The sequence below is a fragment of the Chiloscyllium plagiosum genome, unplaced genomic scaffold, assembly GCF_037043375.1.
Source record: "Chiloscyllium plagiosum isolate Xiang-an unplaced genomic scaffold, Cpla_swu_hap1 HiC_scaffold_12, whole genome shotgun sequence".
NCBI classification, from domain to species: domain Eukaryota; kingdom Metazoa; phylum Chordata; class Chondrichthyes; order Orectolobiformes; family Hemiscylliidae; genus Chiloscyllium; species Chiloscyllium plagiosum.
Genome location: NW_028270150.1, coordinates 31,471,921 through 31,492,066, shown reverse-complemented (window position 1 = coordinate 31,492,066; position 20,146 = coordinate 31,471,921). Strand labels below are relative to the sequence as shown.

Here is a 20,146-nt window from a genome sequence, read left to right as displayed (position 1 = left end):
ACTCAATTTAAGAAAAACAGAGTTGATTGGTAATAAGTTGAAAGAGGGAAATGAGTAACAATTTATATCTGATCCTCATCTCAAGACAATTTTCCTAGCCAAATGTACCTTTCCTTTGTCAAATACTGACTGACCTGTCCTCTGCTTGGTTTTAGTACTTTAGTCCATTCATCACTTTTCTCACACTTACGCTTTTTCTCCCAAATATCACCCAAATATTACAGTCTAGTTTCAATTTCCGCCTCCATCCTTTCTGAGAACAATGTTCTGATTTTTGTTCTTAATCTTTGTAATTTCAAAAGACAATATTACCATTAAATTTTTCCTTTAAGTAAACACAATTACTACATAAAACAGAAAATAAGATCTACACCCTCCTGGCTCTGAATATTTGCTGACAGACTGTACCTATTAATTTTATGTTGTTCTTTTCATCCAGTAAAAGATTTTCAATCTTCAGATCCCTGCAGAAAACAAAAATGAAACTCAAAAATTAATTTAGAAAGCTTTTTACTGCAGTACAGGGAAATAATTAGTACTGAGATTTTTAGAAGAAAGTTATCATAGTTCAGGAAGCAAAGGAAAGCTGTCATCAAAGTGTTGAAGTTTTTTTCTAAAAATATGTAATTATCCAAGGTCAGTGTTTTTACAAAATGTGAGTAAAGCTGTTGAACACTGGGTGAGGTGTTTATTGCCTGTTAAATGTGTAGAGTTTCTCTGGGGAACTGTCAAGTTTGTTTTTGGTAAGTTAGTCATTACTGGTTACAAAGAAATGAAAGATATCTTTGTTCTCTACCTTTGAAATATTACTTCATGGCAACTCTTAATAAACTATAATTGATGCATTACTCAGTATATGCCCAGAGAAATTTCAGCAGATCTGGGGTTAAAATTCCCACAAAATGCTGGTTTTACTGTACAAGTTAATGTAATTGCTTCAAAGTTTGGGCATATTAATTAACAACGTTTATCAATTATTTTACAACATGTACAAGGAACCAATCAAAATACATCAGCTAATTGGTGCAAAGAGGAAACTTCTCTTGTAGGTGCACTGAAATGTTCTATTCTTACTGTGGCAGCATCACAACTTCAGACCAACATAAGTATGTATAATTTATGACTGCAATAAATAGCTCTGTTTTGTTGTGCATTGGGGGTCTAAATCCATTTAGTCATCCAAAGTATTGCACTGGAGTATATGAAATGTTCTGCAACAGTTCTCGATTTACAGCTTGATCTACAAACAGACATTCTCTTCACATAGCAAAGTTACAGCTTCTCTTAACCATGTGACTCTGACAGCCCCATTAAATCATCATCATGCATACTTCTGATGTTAATTTCATTAATAAGTTCTGCCAGTGTCACCACCAAACTCTGATTGCAATCTAGAAATAGATTAAACTGAGGTCATTTCAGGTTTTAAAATGATTAGTTTCTAGCAAATAATTTGACATTGTTTTGCCCTGCGAGGTAACTTCTCAGAACTGTATGTACAGTGGTACAGAATCTGACTGAATGCGATCTATTGCAATACAATAATAATGGCTACTTGATATGTTCCATTTATCATTCAGTTCAACAGCCAGTGTAATGATGGTTAGGTCAATAAGCACATGCACATTTTCTGCACTTTCATTGTGGATGATGGGTTTCAATCCTCCTACTTCTTGATTTTATAATCTGGAGTACGTATATCATGAAAACATTAATCTAAGAGAGTACAGGCACCATAGATTGTCTCCAAATGAATCACAGAATCCCTACAATGTGGAAGCAGGCCATTTGGCCCATTCAGTTCACACCGACCCTCTGAACAGCATCCCACCCAGATATCACCCCCCTTCACCCCATCCCTATAACCCTGCATATCCCATGCCTCATCGACCTTGCCTGCACATCCCTAGACAATTTCCCATGGCCAATTCACCTAACATGCACATTTCTGGACTGTGGGAGGAAACCGAAGCACCTGGAGGAATCCACACAGAACTGGAAGAACATGCGAGCTTCACATGGAGTATCACCCGATTCTGCAAACGAACCCGGGCCCCTGGCACTGGAAGGCAGCTGTGCTAACTGCTGAGCCAACATGCTGCCCAACAAAGAAAAATCACCAGTGGTACCCATTACTGGTTGCAAGCCAGTGACTCCCATTGAAAAGTGCATTATATGGATTAGACAAAGACGCCGACAGTAATGTCTCTAAGTTTGCTGACAACACTAGATGGAAACGAAACTTGAAGGACAGAAACAAAGAGTCTGTAAAGGGATACAAACAAGCTATTTGGACAGCAAGATCCCAGATGGAGTACAATGTAGGTAAGTATGAAGTTATTTACTTCAGTTGTAAGAACAGAAGAAAGACTTGAAATTTGTAAATATTTATATTCCAAGAGACTGTTTGTGTCCTTCCCAGAAATTACATTTCCACCTAGCTTTGTCAGCAAACTTAGAAACATAGCTCTCTGCCTCTTTGTCTCATCTGTGCAATGCACTTTTCAATAGGAATCGCTGGGATGCAGCCAGCCGTGGGTATCATTAGTGATTCTTTTCTTCACTCTTCATTTTGGGACAAGTTATGATGCCACACTACCAATACAAATAACTCCGAAGGTTAGCGTGTTGGTATCACCAGTAACTAACGAGGCAACGGCTTGTTAGGCTTTATTGCAAGGGATTTAGAGTACAGGTTTGAAGAAATCTTTGCCACATGTACACAGGTCTTCTGTGACAACGGCGGTGAAGGAGGCCCAGGACCTCCATGTCTTTGGCAGAGTGGGAGGGGGAGTTGAAATGTTGGGCCACAGGGCGGTGTGGTTGATTGGTGCAGGTGTCCCAGAGATGTTCCCTAAAGCGCGCTGCTAGGAGGCGTCCAGTCTTCCCAATGTAGAGGAGACTGCATCGGGAGCAACGGATACAATAAATGATATTGGTAGATGTGCAGGTAAAACTTTGAGGGATGTGGAAGGCTCGTTTAGGGCCTTGGATGGAGGTGAGGGAGGAGGTGTGGGCGCAGGTTTTGTAATTCCTGCGGTGGCAGGGGAAGGTGCCAGGATGGGAGGGTGGGTTGTAGGGGGGTGTGGACCTGACCAGGTAGTCACGGAGGGAACGGTCTTTGCGGAAGGCGGAAAGGGTTGGGGAGGGAAATATAATCCTTGGTGGTGCGGTCTGTTTGGCGGTGGCGGAAATGTTGGCGGATGATTTGGTTTATGCGAAGGGTGGTAGCGTGGAAGGTGAGCACCAGGGGCGATCTGTCCTTGTTACGGTTGGAGGGGTGGGGTGTGGACGAGATACTTTGGAGGGCATCTTTAACCATGTGGGAAGGGAAATTGTGGTCTCTAAAGAAGGAGGCCATCTGGTGTGTTCTGTGGTGGAACTGGTCCTCCTGGGAGCAGATACGGCGGAGGCGGAGGAATTGGGAATACGGGGTGGCATTTTTGCAAGAGGTAGGGTGGGAAGAGGTAGCTGTGGGAGTCAGTGGGTTTGTAAAAAAATGTCGGTGTCAAGTCGGTCGTCATTAATGGAGATGGAGAGGTCCAGGAAGGAGAGGGAGGTGTCAGAAATGGTCCAGGTAAATTTAAGGTCAGGGTGGAATGTGTTGGTGAAGTTGATGACTTGCTCAACCTCCTCACGGGAGCATGAGGTGGCGCCAATGCAGTCATCAATGTAGCGGAGGAAGAGGTGGGGAGTGGTGCCGGTGTAATTACGGAAGATCAACTGTTCTATGTAGCCAACAAAGAGACAGGCATAGCTGGGGCCCATACGGGTGCCCATGGCTACCCCTTTGGTCTGGAGGATTCGAAGGAGAAATTGTTAAGGGTGAGGACCAGTTCGGCCAAACGAACCGCCGCTCCCTCACCACCAGATGCCTGGAGGAAGAACGCCTCATCTTCCGTCTCGGAACACTTCAACCCCAGGGCATCAATGTGGACTTCAATAGTTTCCTCATTTCCCCTTCCCCCACCTCACCCCAGTTCCAAACTTCCAGCTCAGCACTGTCCCCTTGACTTGTCCTACCTGCCTATCTTCCTTTCCCCCTATCCACTCTACCCTCCCCCCCCAGAACTATCACCTTCATCCCTTCCCCCACTCACCTATTGTACTCTATGCTACTTTCTCCCCACCCCCACCCTCCTCTCACTTATCTCGCCACCCTTCAGGCTCTCTGCCTGTATTCCTGATGAAGGGCTTTTGCCCGAAACGTCGATTTTACTGCTCCTCGGATGCTGCCTGAACTGCTGTGCTCTTCCAGCACCACTAATCCAGAAGCACAGTCTTGTGGCTAACTGGTGTTACAACCTCAGCGATAAACATTACTGAGGTGATGTCCCTTTGATTTGCCTTTCAATTCTGGATAAGTCAATGGTTACCCTAGCAGCAGACCCTTACTTGATCCTGAGGGACATTAACAAAAATAGACAAACACCTGGTAGATGAATTTCAATGGAGAGAAATGTGAGGTAATGCATTTTGGTAGAAGAAACATAGGGGAGACAATACAGGGTCAAATGCACAATCCTGAGGGAAGTACAGGAGCAGAGGGACCTTGGCGTTCACATGCACAATTCTCTGAACGTGGACAGGCAAGAATCCTTGAGTTTATAAATAAAGGCATGGAATGAAAAAGCAAGGAAGACATGCTACATCTGTACTAAACATTGATCAGGCCACATTTGGAGTGTTGTGTTCAGTCCTGGGCATCTTATTTAAGAATGATGTTAAAGTCCTGAAGAGAATGAAAATGACATTTTCTCAAATGATAGCAGGAATGAGATATTTTAGATTCAAGGAAAGCTTGGAGAAATTGGGTTTATTCTGCATGGAGCAGAGAAGATTAAAGGATGACCTTATTGAGAAGTTCAAATTCATGAACAATTTTGACAGGGTAAAGAAGGATATTCTGTTTTCACTTGGTATGTCAGTAACTAGGGGTCACAATCTCAAATAAAAACTGAAAGTGCTATGGATAGTGTAAATCAAAAACAAAAACAGAAAATGCTGGAAAAGCTCAGCAGGTCTTGCAGCATCTGTGGAGGGAAATCAAAGTTAAACTTTCGGGTCCAGTAACCTTTCCGCAGAACTGAGGTTCTGAGGAAGAGTCACTGGACCTGAAACGTTAACTCTGATTTCTCTTCACAGATGTTGCCAGACCTGCTGAGTTTTTCCAGCAATTTCTATTTTTGTCACAATTTGAAGATTGTCAGTGAGAGAGCTAGGCGTGCTTTGCAGAGAAACATTGAGAGTTATTGGGAAAGTAATTAATTTAGAGCCCTATGAAGATAGTGCTGGAGAGTGGGAGTAGCTGGGTCACTCTTTTGGGAGCTATTATAGATGTGATGGGTCGAATGGCTTCCTTCTGAACTTAAAATTCTACAATCCTATGATTCTTCATGTCCAAAAGCTGGCCAAACTGGGGTTGCCTGCATTCACAACACACAGGGTGGGACTTCTGCCATCTCCAGAAAGTTCATCTTTTGGCTTTTGGAACCAGGTAGATGGACTAAAATATCAGATCATTGGATCATAACAAATTAGAACAGGAATAGCTGTTAAATAATTTGATCTGTCTTTTCCACTCAATCAGGTGATGGCTGATCATCCACTCTCCATTTGCTCTCCATTTCTCCATACTATCTTTATATCCATGATTCTGATAGTATTCAGAATTTATTCAGCATTACCTTCATTATTTCTCCTGATTCTGAAGCCATTACTCCTTAGTTCTGGACTACCCGACCAGGGAAACATCATCCTAGCATCTGCCGTGTAAAATTCACTTAAAAACTTTATGTTTCAATATGGTGTCAGTTTATTCTTCTAAATTCGAGAAAATATAGGCCCAGTCTATTCAATCCCTCCTCAGAAGAGAATCCCTTTACCCAGGAATCAATCTAGCGGACATTCATTACATCTCCTCTCATACTATTATATCCTTCCCTCATTAAGAAGATGAATATGCTATTTCTTGGTTCTATACCTTGTATGTGCTTCATGATTTGAAAGCAAAAATCATATATTTCTTCAGGCTATGAACAGATTTCTGAAATAGATGCAATACTAAGTTTCACAGAAATTGATTGAAGAAAATGTATATCTTTGCAGCATTGATGCCTGATTAAATGGCATAAATTCCTGAAGTAGTTAACACAAATAAATACTGTGGCACTTAATTTTCATAGAGTCATGCTGACTTTAGAGGATTGTAAAAATGACAGCGGGGCCCAATTCCAGGCCTTGATTCCTGGCATCAGCAATTTTCACTGCACAGAATGAGGGCGCAGGGAGTGAGCCAACAGTCCACATTTCTGCCCTGGACATCTCAATTGTGAGGGTAGACATCTCATAACACCACATGCCATCTCCCCCCCCCCCCCCCCCCCTCAATTTTCATGGGATCCAGCCAACTTCTTAAGGACTCATGGTTCACAGCTCCACTGGAGTCGCTAATAGGACCATAAGACACAGGAGCAGAATTAGGCCATTGGGCCCATTGAGTCTGCTCCACCAGTTGATCGTGGCTATTATGTTTCTCAATCCCATTTTCCTACCGTGTCCCTATAACCCTTGATCTACTGACCAATCAAGAAATTATCTATCGCTGACTTAAGTACACTCAATGACTTGGCTTCCACAGCCTTCTGAGGCAATGAATCCCACAGATTCACCACTCTCTAGTTTAAGAAATTCCTCCTCATCTCAGTTCTAAAGGACCATCCCTTCATTCTGAGAATGTGCCTTTGGGACCTTGTCTCTTGTACTAATAGAAATATTTTCTCCATGTCACTCTGTCCAAGCTTCTCAGTATTTTGTAAGTTTCAATCAGATCCTCACTCATCTTTCTAAACTCCACTGAGTACAGACACAGAGTCCTCAACCATTCTTCATATGACAAGCCCTTCAGCCCCAGCATCATTCTAGTATACCTCCTCTGGACCCCTCCAATACCAGCACATCCTTTCTTAGATACAGGGCCCAAAACCGCTCATAATGTTCCAAATGTGGTCTGACCAGAACTTATACGGCCTCAGCAGTACATCTCTGCTCTTGTATTCCAACCCTCTTGAAATTAATGTTCATGTTACATTTGTCTTCCCAACTGCCAAATGTTAACCTTAAGAGAATCTTGAACTAGCACTCCCAAGTCCCTTTGTGCTTCAGACGTCTGAAGTCCTTCTCCCTTGAGAAAATAGAATATGTCTCTATTCTTGCTACCAAAGTACACAATCTCACACTTACCCACATTATACTGCATCTATCACTTCTTTACCCACTCTCCTAAATTTACAAATCCTTCTGCAGCCTCCACACTTCAATACTAGATGGCCCGCAATCTATTGTTGTGTCATCTGCAAACTTATTCATATTATGGATTTGAAAACATACTGTATGTTTAAAAATTCTTACTCAGGTATCCTTACATGCCCTATGCCCCATGAGCCCTCTATGTACCTTCATATCTCTATGTATTTTCCTTGTCACCTGTGTCCTTCAAGCTTATTCACATATATGTACTAATTGCAGAAACAATGAGCTAATAATAACAACGGTAAGTCCTGAAATACTCAGGAAAAAAATACCTTACCAGTTTGCAACTTTATAAATACGTCAATCAGACATCGTACTTCATAATGTCAATAACAGAAGCTTTACCCAACTTGATTACTCATAATGTTCAAGATAAACATATATTGGAGAAACAGACAAAAGGAAAATGTTCTATAACCTCATAAAGGTGTCCATCAAACAAAACTAACATATCATTTCAGGCTGTGTAGACAGACCCCTGCTGAGTTGTTCCCAGTAGGAAGCCTTGGAAGACAGTCAAGTATTCATTAATAGGCCACCTGGAGAAACAGATAGCTAGCCATATGTTTCTGTTGATTTCTCGCCATTCAGGGAAGCTGTCTGCCAGGAACTAAAAGAATGAGTGCAGGAGGTATTTATGTGGAGACCCCCGAATTAACTTTCATTTCTTGAAAGCAAAAGTCAATATCCATATTTCAAAACACATTAAACAACTTCTCCACATCTCTTGGAATTGGTAATTGCATTGAATGATCACATAGAACAATGTGAGTTACTATTATCAGAAAATAATGTACAGTTGGAATTTCAATGTTACAAAATCAAGAATTCTGAAATGCAAGTTATTCATTCAAAATATCAAACTATTTAAGATACTTTAAGTAAATATACATCTTTCAACACCTGACAGTTATTTTTGTACCATATTGCTGTTGTAGGTAAAGCAAATGATCATTATTTACTAAATCAATAACAAATATATGTCAGAAGACAAGGCCTATTGAAACTCAAGTTTCTCAGATTGATTTTCCTAACACATCAACATCATACCATCAACATTAATTGTGAACAGCATGAATGTTTTTGCTTCCATTACCTTATTGGTGTATAATTCCAAATCCAATTACCACTTGAGTAAAGGTGTTCATTATGCTCCTCATTCAACATTTCCTTTGTCTCATTTGCACTTGTACACCACTTTCTTGAAACAGTTTTAATTGGGTTGACAGATAAATACACATAAAACTTTTCCATTATCCCACCTGCATTTTTGAGGTATGTCTACTGACATATTTGCATGTACTGGCATGTCTTTTTGATGTTAAATACAGAACCACTCAGCCAATTACATTCAAGGTAGGCATTGTAGTGGTTGCTAGGCCCTATAATAACTTCTCAATGGACTGTTTCACAACATTGTATATAATTGTTGACAGCAACAGAAGATTATGGAACTGTTAAGAGTTCAACACACGCACACACACTCACATACCTGTGGACCACTCCTGCCCGGTGTAGATGTTCCACTGCTAGAGTAAGCTGCTTGATGTATCGACATACCTCCGCTTCTTCCAGTATTTTTCTGTCATATATTTTGTGCATCAAGTTGCCTCCCGTGCATAGCTCCATCACCAAATAGTAACTGTTCTCTGTTTCTAATATGTCCAAAAGCTGTGTAATATTTGGATGCCTAATCATTTGGTGAATCTGACCTTCTCGCCGTAGATTCTTTGTTACGTAGGAGTCTTTCTTGGCTTTCTTCTTATCAATGACTTTTACAGCCACCTAACAATTTACAGAAGCTATGATTAATGTTCAACATGGATAGCACTGCAGTCTATCTATGTAGATAACTGACTAGTTAAGTTATTTTAGAAAGATAATGGCTCAGAATTTCTGATCAAAATTGGAAATCCAATTTCTGACCCTGGGCAGACAAAAAAAATACACATTTACATATGGAGAATGTTAGCCAGGAGTTAGAGATGGTTATAATTCCTGTAACTTTCCCCGATTAACCATGTAGGGGGAGGCCATGGCACAGTGGTATTGTCACTGGGCTACCACTCCAGCGACCCACATTAAACACTTGAGGATCTAGGTTTGAATCCTAATACAACAGATTGTGCAATTTGAATTTAACAAAATATGAAATTAAAAGTCTAATGATGATGTAAAGTAATTGTCTTAAAAATGTATCAGGTTCACTAATGCCCACTAAGAAGGAAATTGGCTGGCCTACACATGACCTCAGACCCACAGCAATGTTGTTGACTATTAACAGCTCTCTGAAATAGTGACATCTACCTGGCAACGTGGAAAAATGCCCAGGTGTATGCTATACACAAAAAGCAGGATAAACCCAACCCAGCTAATTACTGCCCCTAATCTACACTCGATCATCAGTAAAATGCTGGAAGGGGATCATTAACAATGCTATGAAGCAGCACTTACTCAGCAATAACCTTCCCGCTGACTCTCAATTGGGAACACAGAAACAGAAGTAGGCTATTCAGCTCCTTGAGTCTGTTTCATCATTCAATGAGATCATGACTCATGACTAACTTGATATACCTGCCTTTTACCCATACCTCTTACCTATTTTTCTTAATCAACCTGTTTAAATATGTTATTGCACACCTCTGAAGCAGGTGGGACTGGTTCACTTGGGCCTACCAGTCCAGGGATAGGGACACTACCATTGCGCCACAAGATGGCTCTACCAATATCCTTTAATACCTTTGCTTCACAAAAATTTAGCAGATTTAAAATTAACAACTGATCTAGCATCAACTACTATTTGTGGAAGAGTACCAAATTCCCCACTCAGAGAGACTGACTGCCAAGAACTAAAATAATGTGTGCAAGGGGTACTTATGTGGAGACACGTCTGCTGAGTTAACTTCTCCCACCCTTTGTATGTCAAAGAGCTTCCTAACATCTCTTCTGAACAGTCTAGCCCTAATTCTCAGATTATGCCTTCCAGTTCCAGAATCACCAGTGGAAATGATTTACCTTTATCTACCCTATTAATATCTTGAAGACGTCAATCAGATCACTCCTTGGCCATCTACATTCTAGACAATACAGGCCTAATTTGTATAATCTCCCTCTATAACTTAATCCCTGAAGTCCAGGTATCACTCTTAAATCTATGTTTTACTCCTTCCCATGCCAATTTTTCTTTAAAGCGTGTGTCCAGACCTGCTTACATTACTCCAAGTAGGTCTAACTGGGATTTTGTATAACTGCAGCATAACTTCTACATCCTTAAACTCCAGTTCTCTAGTTATAAAGGCTAGCATTCCACTAATTTTCTTGATTATTTTCTGCACCAATTTGTTACATTTCCAAAAACCATGCACCTGAACTCCAAGTCTCTTTGAACATCCACTGTATTTAACACCATACCATCTAAACAGTACCGTGATCCATCCTTTCTCAGTCCAAGATGGATAACCTCACACTTGCTCTTATTGAAATCCATATGCCACAGTTTTGCCTATTCACTATCCCTTTGTAATTTTATGCTATCATCTATACCATCGACAATGCTGATTAACTTGGTGTCATGAGAAATTTGTATATATGATGCCTTGGTTCAAGCATAGACTAAAGAGCTGACTTGCACATGTGAGAAGAGAGTGACTGCCCTTAACATCAAGACCACATCAGACTGATTGTGGTGCTAAGGAGCACTGACACAATGGGAGTCAATGGGAATCAGGGAAAAATTCTCTCCTAGTTGCACAAAGAAAAGTAGTTGTGTTTGTTCGGGGTCAGTCTTCACAGCTCTATGATATCACTGCAGAGCTGTTTTGATCACAGTATTCCAAATTGTGCACTGACTGAGGCTCAATATAGCTCAAGTATGATTTCTATCGTCATGTATTCTACTATTCCATATGAAGACTTACATTCTGTAAGCTTTTTAATGCTTTTCTGTGTCAGTTCATAATATTTTAATCTATGGGTCTTCAACTAACATTGAACGGCCGCTTCTAACTTTTCACCATTTAAAAAGTTCAGTCTTTTTAGTCAAAAATGGATGACCTTGTAAATGCCTGCATTAATGTCATAGCTTTGCCCATTCCTTTTCCATTTATTGAAAATGCTTTGTAGGTTTATGCTTCCATCTACACTGCTTACAATGTCATCTGTCTTTGAGTCATTGACAAATTTGCATAGAAAGCATTCTTCCTGTTATCTAAGTCATAAATGATTACAATAAATTATAATGGCTTCAACTCAAATCCTTGCGTGATATCACTCATCACATCCAACCAATGCCTATTGTCCCTACTCTCTGCCTCCTGTCACTCAGCCAATTTCCCAACCAAGCCATTTATTTGCCTTCATTTCCATGAATTTCAACTTTAGCCAACAGTCTCATATGAAGGACTTTGTCAATTGCCTTCTGGAAATCCATGTATTTGCATAATTCTAAGCTCACTGAGAAGATACATGGGTGTGTGTTGCTATCGATGACTTTGATTTATCTCATTGTGTCTTAATTTGAAAATAAGTTAGAATCAATTCCAAGAGGATCCCACATTTAACATAAATTGCTGGAAAAACTCAACAGGTCTGGAGAGAAATCAGAGTTAATGTTTCGGATCCAGTGACCTTTCTTCAGAACAGTTCTGAATTGAATTTTCATGGCTTTATTATTTTTCAATGAATTATTTATGTGGCCATAATTATACCTGCATGAGTCCATTCTAACTCTAATTTAAAGAGTTACTACAATATTCACATTTGATGGATTCTGAAGATGGGAGGATAAAAGAAGAAACTGTCAGAATGGTGTTCCAACATTCCAAGTCTGTACACTTGTGGAAGGGCTGACAGCAATTTAGTAAAGCTCATGATCATGGAATCAGTCACTAATAATCGTTTTGCATTACTTTGCATCTACATTCAGAATAGAGAAGGATGACATTGGTACGGAAATCTGGGCAAGGTGCAGTGCTATACTTGAACAAGTTAGCATCAAGAGGGATGAGGTATTAAAGGTTTTAGCAGGCTTAAAAATGGATAAGTCCCCAAGCCCAGATGAGGTGTATCCCCAGGCTGTTGTAAGGATACTAGGGAAGAGATAACACGGACTCTTACATTAATTTTCAAGTCCCCACTGGTCACAGGAAAGGTACTATTGTTCAGAAAAGGTAGGGATAAACTAGGAAACAATGGGACAATGAGTCTAACATCAGTGGTAGGGAAACGATCAGAAAGAATTAACCTCCACTTACAGAATGATAAGTTAGCATGCCTCTGGCCGGGGCAGATCGTATCGAACAAATCTGGTTAAATTTTTTGTGGAGTGTGGTTGATGTAGTTGACATGGACGTCAGTAAGGCATTTGACAAGGTCTCACATGGGAGACTGGTCAAGAAGAAAGAGCCCGAGGGATCCAGGTTAACTTGCAAATTGATCCAAAATTGGCTTAGTGCCAGATATTGATGTTGAATGTTGCTTTTATGAATGGGTGCCTGTGTCAAATGACGTTCCACAGGATTCAGTGTTGGATCTCTTGCTGATTGGAGTATACAGTAATGATTGAGACATGAACAGAGGAGGTATGATCAGTACCATTGCAAATAACTTGGAAAATGGTGGTGTATTAAATAGCAAAAAGGAATGCCTTAGGCTAGAGAATGATATAGATGGCTGGTCAGGTGGGCATAACCATGACAAATGGAATTTAATCTGGAGAAGTGTAAGGTGTTGCATTTTGGGAAGATTAACAGTGTAAGTAAATATCTAATATGTTGCAGGATGCTATGGAGTGCAGTGATCAGACGAACCTTGGTGTACATGTCCTTCAATCCTTAAAGGCAGCAGGACAGATTGATAAGGGGGCTAAAAAGGCATATGGGATATTTGCCTTTATTAGTCAAGGCACTGAATTCAAGAAGAGGAAGGTTAGGATGGAGTTGTATAAAACTTTAGTTAGGCCATGCTAAAGCACTTCATACAGTTCTGGTCACCTTGCTATGAGAAAGATGTGATTGCACTAGAAATGGCGCAGAGGAAATTCACTGGAATGACATCTGGGATGCACTGTTTCAGCTACGAAGACAGACTAGATAAGTTCGGCTTATTTGCTTTAGAGTGGACAAGGCTGAGGGGGAAACTGTTCGAGGTGTGCAAAATTATGAGGGCCATAGATAGGATATACAGTGTAGGACAATTTCCCCCTAGTAAAGAGTCAATAACCAGTGCACATAGGTTTAAGGTAAGGGGCATTAAGGAAATCTGAGGAATTTTATTTTCACCCATAGGGTGGGGCTATCTGGAACTCACTGACTGAAAGGGGAAGAAACAGGAACCATCATAACATTTAGCTATTTATATAAAATCTTGAAATGCTGTAGCAAACAGTGGGCCAAGACCTGGAAAATAACATTGGAGTAGAGAGGTGTTTTATGACCAGTGTGGATATGATGGGCAGAAATTCTCTCTTCAAGCTGTAAAACTCTGTGACCAAATATACTTCAACACACAATTGGGAACATAGCTGCTAATGTTATAGCTTTCCAAGGGGTAAAAGTAGCATAAGATACTATGAAGAGTTGCTGAACGTCTTTGACAATTAAACCTCAGACGAATAAAAGTCTTGAAAGAGGAAGATTTACTAGATAAGTTCAGTATCTGGGTAAACCATGGATGGTTCAATTATGACTTATGTGGATTCATAGAGAAAAGTGACTTCAAATCAGAATTCATAAGAGACAATTGATGTGGGAATTGTTGATGAATCTTTGTCAGATTTATTGCAGCCAAAGGAAGACCTGACTCCAGAGAAAGCCATTCAGATGATAAGTGAAGCAGAACTCCAGAAACAACACTGATCAATCTTATGAGAAGATTATCAATTTTAATACAGGAGATGAGTTGGGTCCGTTTAATTTTTAAGGTACAAAAGCACACATAACCATACATGAGAAATCAGCACAGCAAGTAAGACAGACACCAGATACTAAAACACGGAGCAAAGAAAACTCAAAAGCGCAGATAGTGCCTAATTATTAAAAGTGAATGCTTTATCTGTCACATGATAGATTACTTTTGGAAAACATGCATAAGTGGAACATTGTTTCAGAAAAGCAAAAACAAAGTGACTTATACAGAGAGGTTAATGATGTAGAGTAGTCTGTGATAGAAGAAAGAACAAAAGTGTTCCTGGAGGAAACAGGTGATCCAGATCTTAAATTTTGGCAAGCTGATATATTGTAAATTAAAAATGAGGTTGGGAGGGAGGGGATGTGCCACTATATTATAAGATGGTTAAACACTACCTACAATTGCAAACAGTGCAACTATTGGGTTCAAGGTATGCTACAAGCAACCCTCCAATATAGAGGATGCCAAATGATACAAAAATGTATGCCTACTTCATGATCAGGAACTCTCACTCGTGTGAGAAGTCATGTCTTGACCTCAGTCTTCTTCAAATGTGTGTTAATGAACTACTGGTCAAGAAACAACTGGCCAGAAGACAGCTGATAGAGGATTTCAGATGGGTCCCTAAATTCATGATTGTACTGAATCAAAAAACAGATTGGTTATGTTGACATAAGAAACTTATTTCATTTTGTATCAAGATGGGAACCTGTAACTAAACTGGGTTGGCTTAAAAAGCTGGAAATCACAGATGTCTGATGAAAATCAAAAACAACAATCCTTCACGTAGCAAAACTGCCAGTTTCCTAGTCTGTGGAGTACACATTCTGGGAGAACAGCCAAATCTCCAGATCACTTGAATTTGTACAATCAAAAGCTTATGAGAGATGGGGCAGTAGTAAATGTAAATATATACACTATCTTACAATATCAATAATGGATGAACCAACATGAACAATGTGTATGTCTGAAAGAGTTAACACTGCAGATTGCCATAAGCACAACCCACTACAATGGTATCATACAGATCTGTGAGCAGAACAGCTTAGGATCGCAAAAGAATAATTTCATGTCCTCAAAGTCTTGGTAACAATATCCATGCTATAAAAGTAACCTGTACCTAGTTGCCAACATGCAACAAATTATATCTTGACTACAGGCATTAGAAACCCCAGACAATGATACTGTTCAAAGGAGAATATGCTGACTTTGAAAATGCAGTACCCTTAGAAGTGCAGTATTGTGATAATTTCAAAGTGTAACGTTCGGCACAGCATCGTGGGTTGAAGGGCCCATTCCTGTGCTATACAGTTCTAACTTCTAAGTAACTTGCATGTTTGAACACACTACTTTGGTCAAACGAGCTGGTCGTCTTATAGAAATGCTTATGATTGATCAATGATTGATGGTTGTGAGTGAAACCAAGTGTTGGCCGAAGGTTGGTTAACAGCAGAACAGTGTTGCTACACTATTAGATTCAGTGCCAAGAGTCGTCTAATGATTAATCAGAGCAGAAAATGTGACAACTGTGGCCCATTCAGCTATTTCTTGATATGTGTATCTGGCCAACCCTTTCATCTCCGATTTTTCATGCCAACTACAGAATCCTTGATCCCTAGATTCAACCACTCTTCTCTAATCATCTCCTCACATCCTCCCTATCCAACCATCACTAAATTTCAGCCTCATCTTTAGCCAATGTTATGTTCCCCCCTCATAACCATTTTCAACAAATGCTTTCCCGTCTTTCAAATAACACACGTCATTACTTTAATAAGGAAATAAGAACAAGAGAAATAGGAATAGCAGTAGGCCACTTGGCCTCTTTGCTCTACCATTCAGGAAGATCATTGCTGGTTTGATTGTGCCTTTAACTCCACTTTCCTGCCTGCCCCTTGACTCCCTTGTAGATCAAAAATTTGTCTAACTCAGGCATGAATATATTCCATGATTCCATATCAGTTCCTTGTGAAAGAGAATTGCAAAGATTAATGACTTACTAAGAGGAGAAATTCTTCCTCATCTCAGTCTTAAATGAAAATTTGTTTATTCTGATACTCGACTCCCTAGTTCTAGTTTCCCCCATGAAAGGAAATGTCTTCTCAGTATCTACCCTGTCAAGCTCTTTCAATATCTAATGCATTAATAAGATCACCTCTCATTCTTCTGAACAAATTAAACTAGACATCCTCGGAATCAATGTGGTGAACATTCTCTGATTTGCCTCCCACGCAAGAATCTCCCTGCTTAAATAAGAAATACAACCTCATCAACTCCCTGCGCAGTGTAGGAAGATATCCTTACTGTTATACTCCATCCTCTTGCAAGAAAGGTCATTGTTGCATTTGTCTTCTGATTTATTTGATGGTGATTTTTTTCAATTCATGTGTGGAGCACTCAAATCCTTTGAAACCCAGCATTCTACAGTTTCTCTCCATTTAAACAATATTCTACTTTACTATTATTCCTGCCTAAGTGAACAAGCTACATCTACTGGACAATACATCCACTGGTACCCCATGCTGCTTGTTACATTCTCAAAAGAAGATGGTAAAACATGAACTCCCTTTCATAATACAATGTTGACTCTGTTTGATTATATTATTATCTTTTGAAATTTCCAACTACTACTTCCTTAATAATTGATCCCAGTATTTTCCAATGACAGAGATAAACAAACTGACCTATAGTTTCCTGATCTCTTCCTTCTGTCCTTACCGTGGTGTAGAGAACACCAGGAAGGTGCAGAGATGATCCTATGTCAATCGTCCAACTGATAACTACAGAGAAGGTCCTGGACATTGGCAGGTGGTGATGTGCTTAGTCATTGGAGCTGGGAACATGAAGTCTCTCAGCTACATGTAAACAGAATTAAATATCACACAATCACATGGCATACAGCTCTCACTCATGTTGACCTGATGTCAGCAAAGAGGGAAATATTATTAAAACAAACTTCTTCTTACTTTGACAAATCTAATTCCTGTCTTTACTCTCTCACAGGCCCTTCAAGAGTGTGACAGGGGATGATGCTAGAGGGCAACATCTACTCCTCCTCAAGAGTGCACTGTATCGGAGCTCATTAGGACCATACACTAACTCAGATACTCACATGTCAGTGCCACAGGTAAGACAGATAGTTTGGGATTCATCTGCTGCTTTATTCTTCACAAATGAATTAGGACAGAAGGTTAGGGAGGTGGAGAAGAGGAATAGCAATGGACAGTCTTCAACAGATTCCATTCATTGACCAGAAACTGAACTGACTAACTATATAAATATTCTGGATACAAAAGCAAGTCAGGGACTAGGAAACCCACCATGAGTAACTCACCTCCTAATTCTCCAAGGCCTGGTCATCACCTATAAAGCTCAGGTCAGGAGTGTGATGGAATATTCCCCACTTGTGTGGATGAGTGCAGCTTTAACAACATTCAAGAAACTTGACATCATCCAGGAAAATGCAGCCTGGTCATTTGGCACCACATTCTGAAATATTCACTCCCCCATCACCAATATTTAGTGGCAGCACTGTGTGTCATCTACCAGATGCACTACAGAAATTCACCAAAACACCTGTAACAGCACTTTCCACCTGCAAGCTCTCTTCCAAGATACTTAGCAACCTGACTTGGAAATCTACTGCTGCTCGTTCACTGTTACTACATTAAAGTCCTTGACCTCCCTTCCTAACAGCATTGCGTGAGTACATACACCAAATGACTGCAGCAGTTCCAGAAGGCAGTTCACTACCACCTTCTCAGGGGCAATTAGAGAAGGGCAATAAATGTTTGCCCATCCAGCAATGCCCACATCCCCGAACGAATTTAAAAAATAACTGTAACAAAAGCTGCTGCATGTTTTCTATTTTAATAGAAAAGTGTCCCTGTTTTCTTTCCTCTATAATTAATTGTATACTTTGCTATCCTTGTTCATCAGAAGAGTAGATTAGGCCATTTTGCAGTTGTGTGATTGTGCATTCTAGTGAATACCCATTGTCTGATACGTCAGAGACATGTACTTAGACTGCAGGGATCATTTCCCACATTGGTTTGACTCTCCATTTCCAGCGCCAAGCTGACTAATAAAATCTGGTGAAGTTCACCAGGATAATCAGGATGATCTTAGCTGAGTTGAAGTTTTTAGTTAAGTTGAATAATTCTTTGGATTTTGCACAAAATGCATATTTTGAATTGAACACTTATTATAACTCTAGCTCATTTAGACTTCAACTAAAAATATACAGAACTATATATATCCCAAATGAAAGGACGAGATTGAATGGCATTGAATTAAGTGGATTCGTGAAGAGGTTATCTGCAACCCCATATAATCATTGGCATTCTTTGTTTTAAGTTAAACAAACAGAATTCATAAAAAGATATGTGCAATGACAATCACCACATCTTGGAATACAAACTCACTTACAAACATTGTTTTGAGTTTCATTCAGTGCAGATTCTGCTAAAAAAAACCAGAAAACTTATTGAAAGTGTCAACTGCCCTTTCACTTCAGTTACGTTTATCTAATCTATTTACAGGTCGCTGACCGAGGGTCCTCATCACTGCTTAATGCACTGCTGACCAAAGGTGTAACTCAAAGGGGAAGACCCCACTGAGAATAGCTCTTCCTGGCATGGTAACACGTCTCTGATCAGTGTCCATCACATAACTTTGGGCCAAGGGTTTCCATCGAGGATTAGGAAGCATTTGAGCAGTGGTGCACACCAGAGGTTGAATTTACCGCCTTCTTCCCAGATGCCTGGTGTGCATCCCCAACGCAATGTGGACCGGGGGGATTATCGAAATGCACCATCATTGTGATGCATCTGAAAACACCGGCGATCCTGCTTATTATGTGTAAAATTATTCACAATTTTGGGGGGAATACAAACGTTACAGTATTCCAGCCAATTGACACGCGTGAAGGTAAAATTCAAAAACAGAAGCGAGCCGGAGGGAACTTACCTTCTCCCCGGTCAGGACATGTAACCCTTCCCGAACTTTGGCGAAAGATCCCTCGCCTAACTTCCTCCCAATCAGGTAACTTCCAACCCGCTTGGTGTGGTGGAAATTCCGGATCGCCTCTCGGGAGACGCGAGCGACGGGAAGTGGAAGGTGAAGGGCCGAGGTGGAAATGTGCAGATCTCCCAGGGAGGGATTGTCCAAACTCTCCCCCGCAGGGGCTGGCATTGCTTCGGGCTGCTGCTGCTGCTGCTCAGAGGGATACCACTCCCGGGAGCTCGGTCCGCACTGACAGACCCCAAGTCAATGAGCTCCCTCCGGCCACTCACTAATACAGCATTGCAATGAACAATACAACCTTGGAGGCAACTTTCCAATCCAGTCACTGACAAAAATCCAGAAAAAAAAAATGCTATTCCGTCAACCGAATTCCTTTCTTTCTTTGTTTTATTTCCCCACAATGTTTGCATCCGAAGCGGTTGTTTCTCAGCTCATGTCAAACGCAAATCTCCAGTCCGTCAGTATTTCCTGTGAGCCGGGGCTGTGTGAACTTTCCATTCAATCAACCCAACTGCAACTTTTTGCATATTTTCTTTTCCAACGACAGATATCCCTCTCCCTCCTCTTCAGCTTCTTCGGGCCTCCGTTCGATGTCAGCAATGGTTGGCTGGGTCCTGTCCACTCGGCTCCGGGGAGGTTAATACAAAAAGGACACTTCCCCCCCCCCGCCCCGCACCTCCCCGCCCGCTCGGTTCCCTAATTGCTACGGGAACAGATGCGGCGCTGTAATATTCTGCTCGGATTTTGTGCTGTTTCAGCCAGTGGAGCGCTGTGCGCGCACACAGACACTCACTGAGCCGCAGGAAGAAAAACCCACTGCTGATTTCATCTTTCAAACTTCTCAGATTTCCAGAAGGCGGGAGCGGTGTTGGCCTCTTCCTTTTGTAAACCAGGAGGAATGATT

The 20,146-nt window shown here is 40.7% G+C and overlaps 1 protein-coding gene across 2 annotated transcripts in view; it reads right to left on the bottom strand.

Moving 5' to 3' along the window:
• The window catches only part of hunk (hormonally up-regulated Neu-associated kinase), a 76,163-nt gene extending 56,330 nt beyond the window's left edge, over window positions 1-19,833 (bottom strand). For both annotated transcript variants that reach the window (XM_087992604.1, XM_087992605.1), the window contains exons 1-3: window positions 19,186-19,833; window positions 8,804-9,096; window positions 409-464 (exon numbers count right to left, since the gene is read on the bottom strand). In XM_087992604.1, the coding sequence (XP_087848730.1) occupies window positions 409-464; window positions 8,804-9,096; window positions 19,186-19,410 (574 nt within the window). In that variant the 5' untranslated portion in view covers window positions 19,411-19,833. The remainder of the gene's footprint in view (window positions 1-408; window positions 465-8,803; window positions 9,097-19,185) is intronic.
• Between the last annotated feature and the right edge of the window lie 313 nt (window positions 19,834-20,146).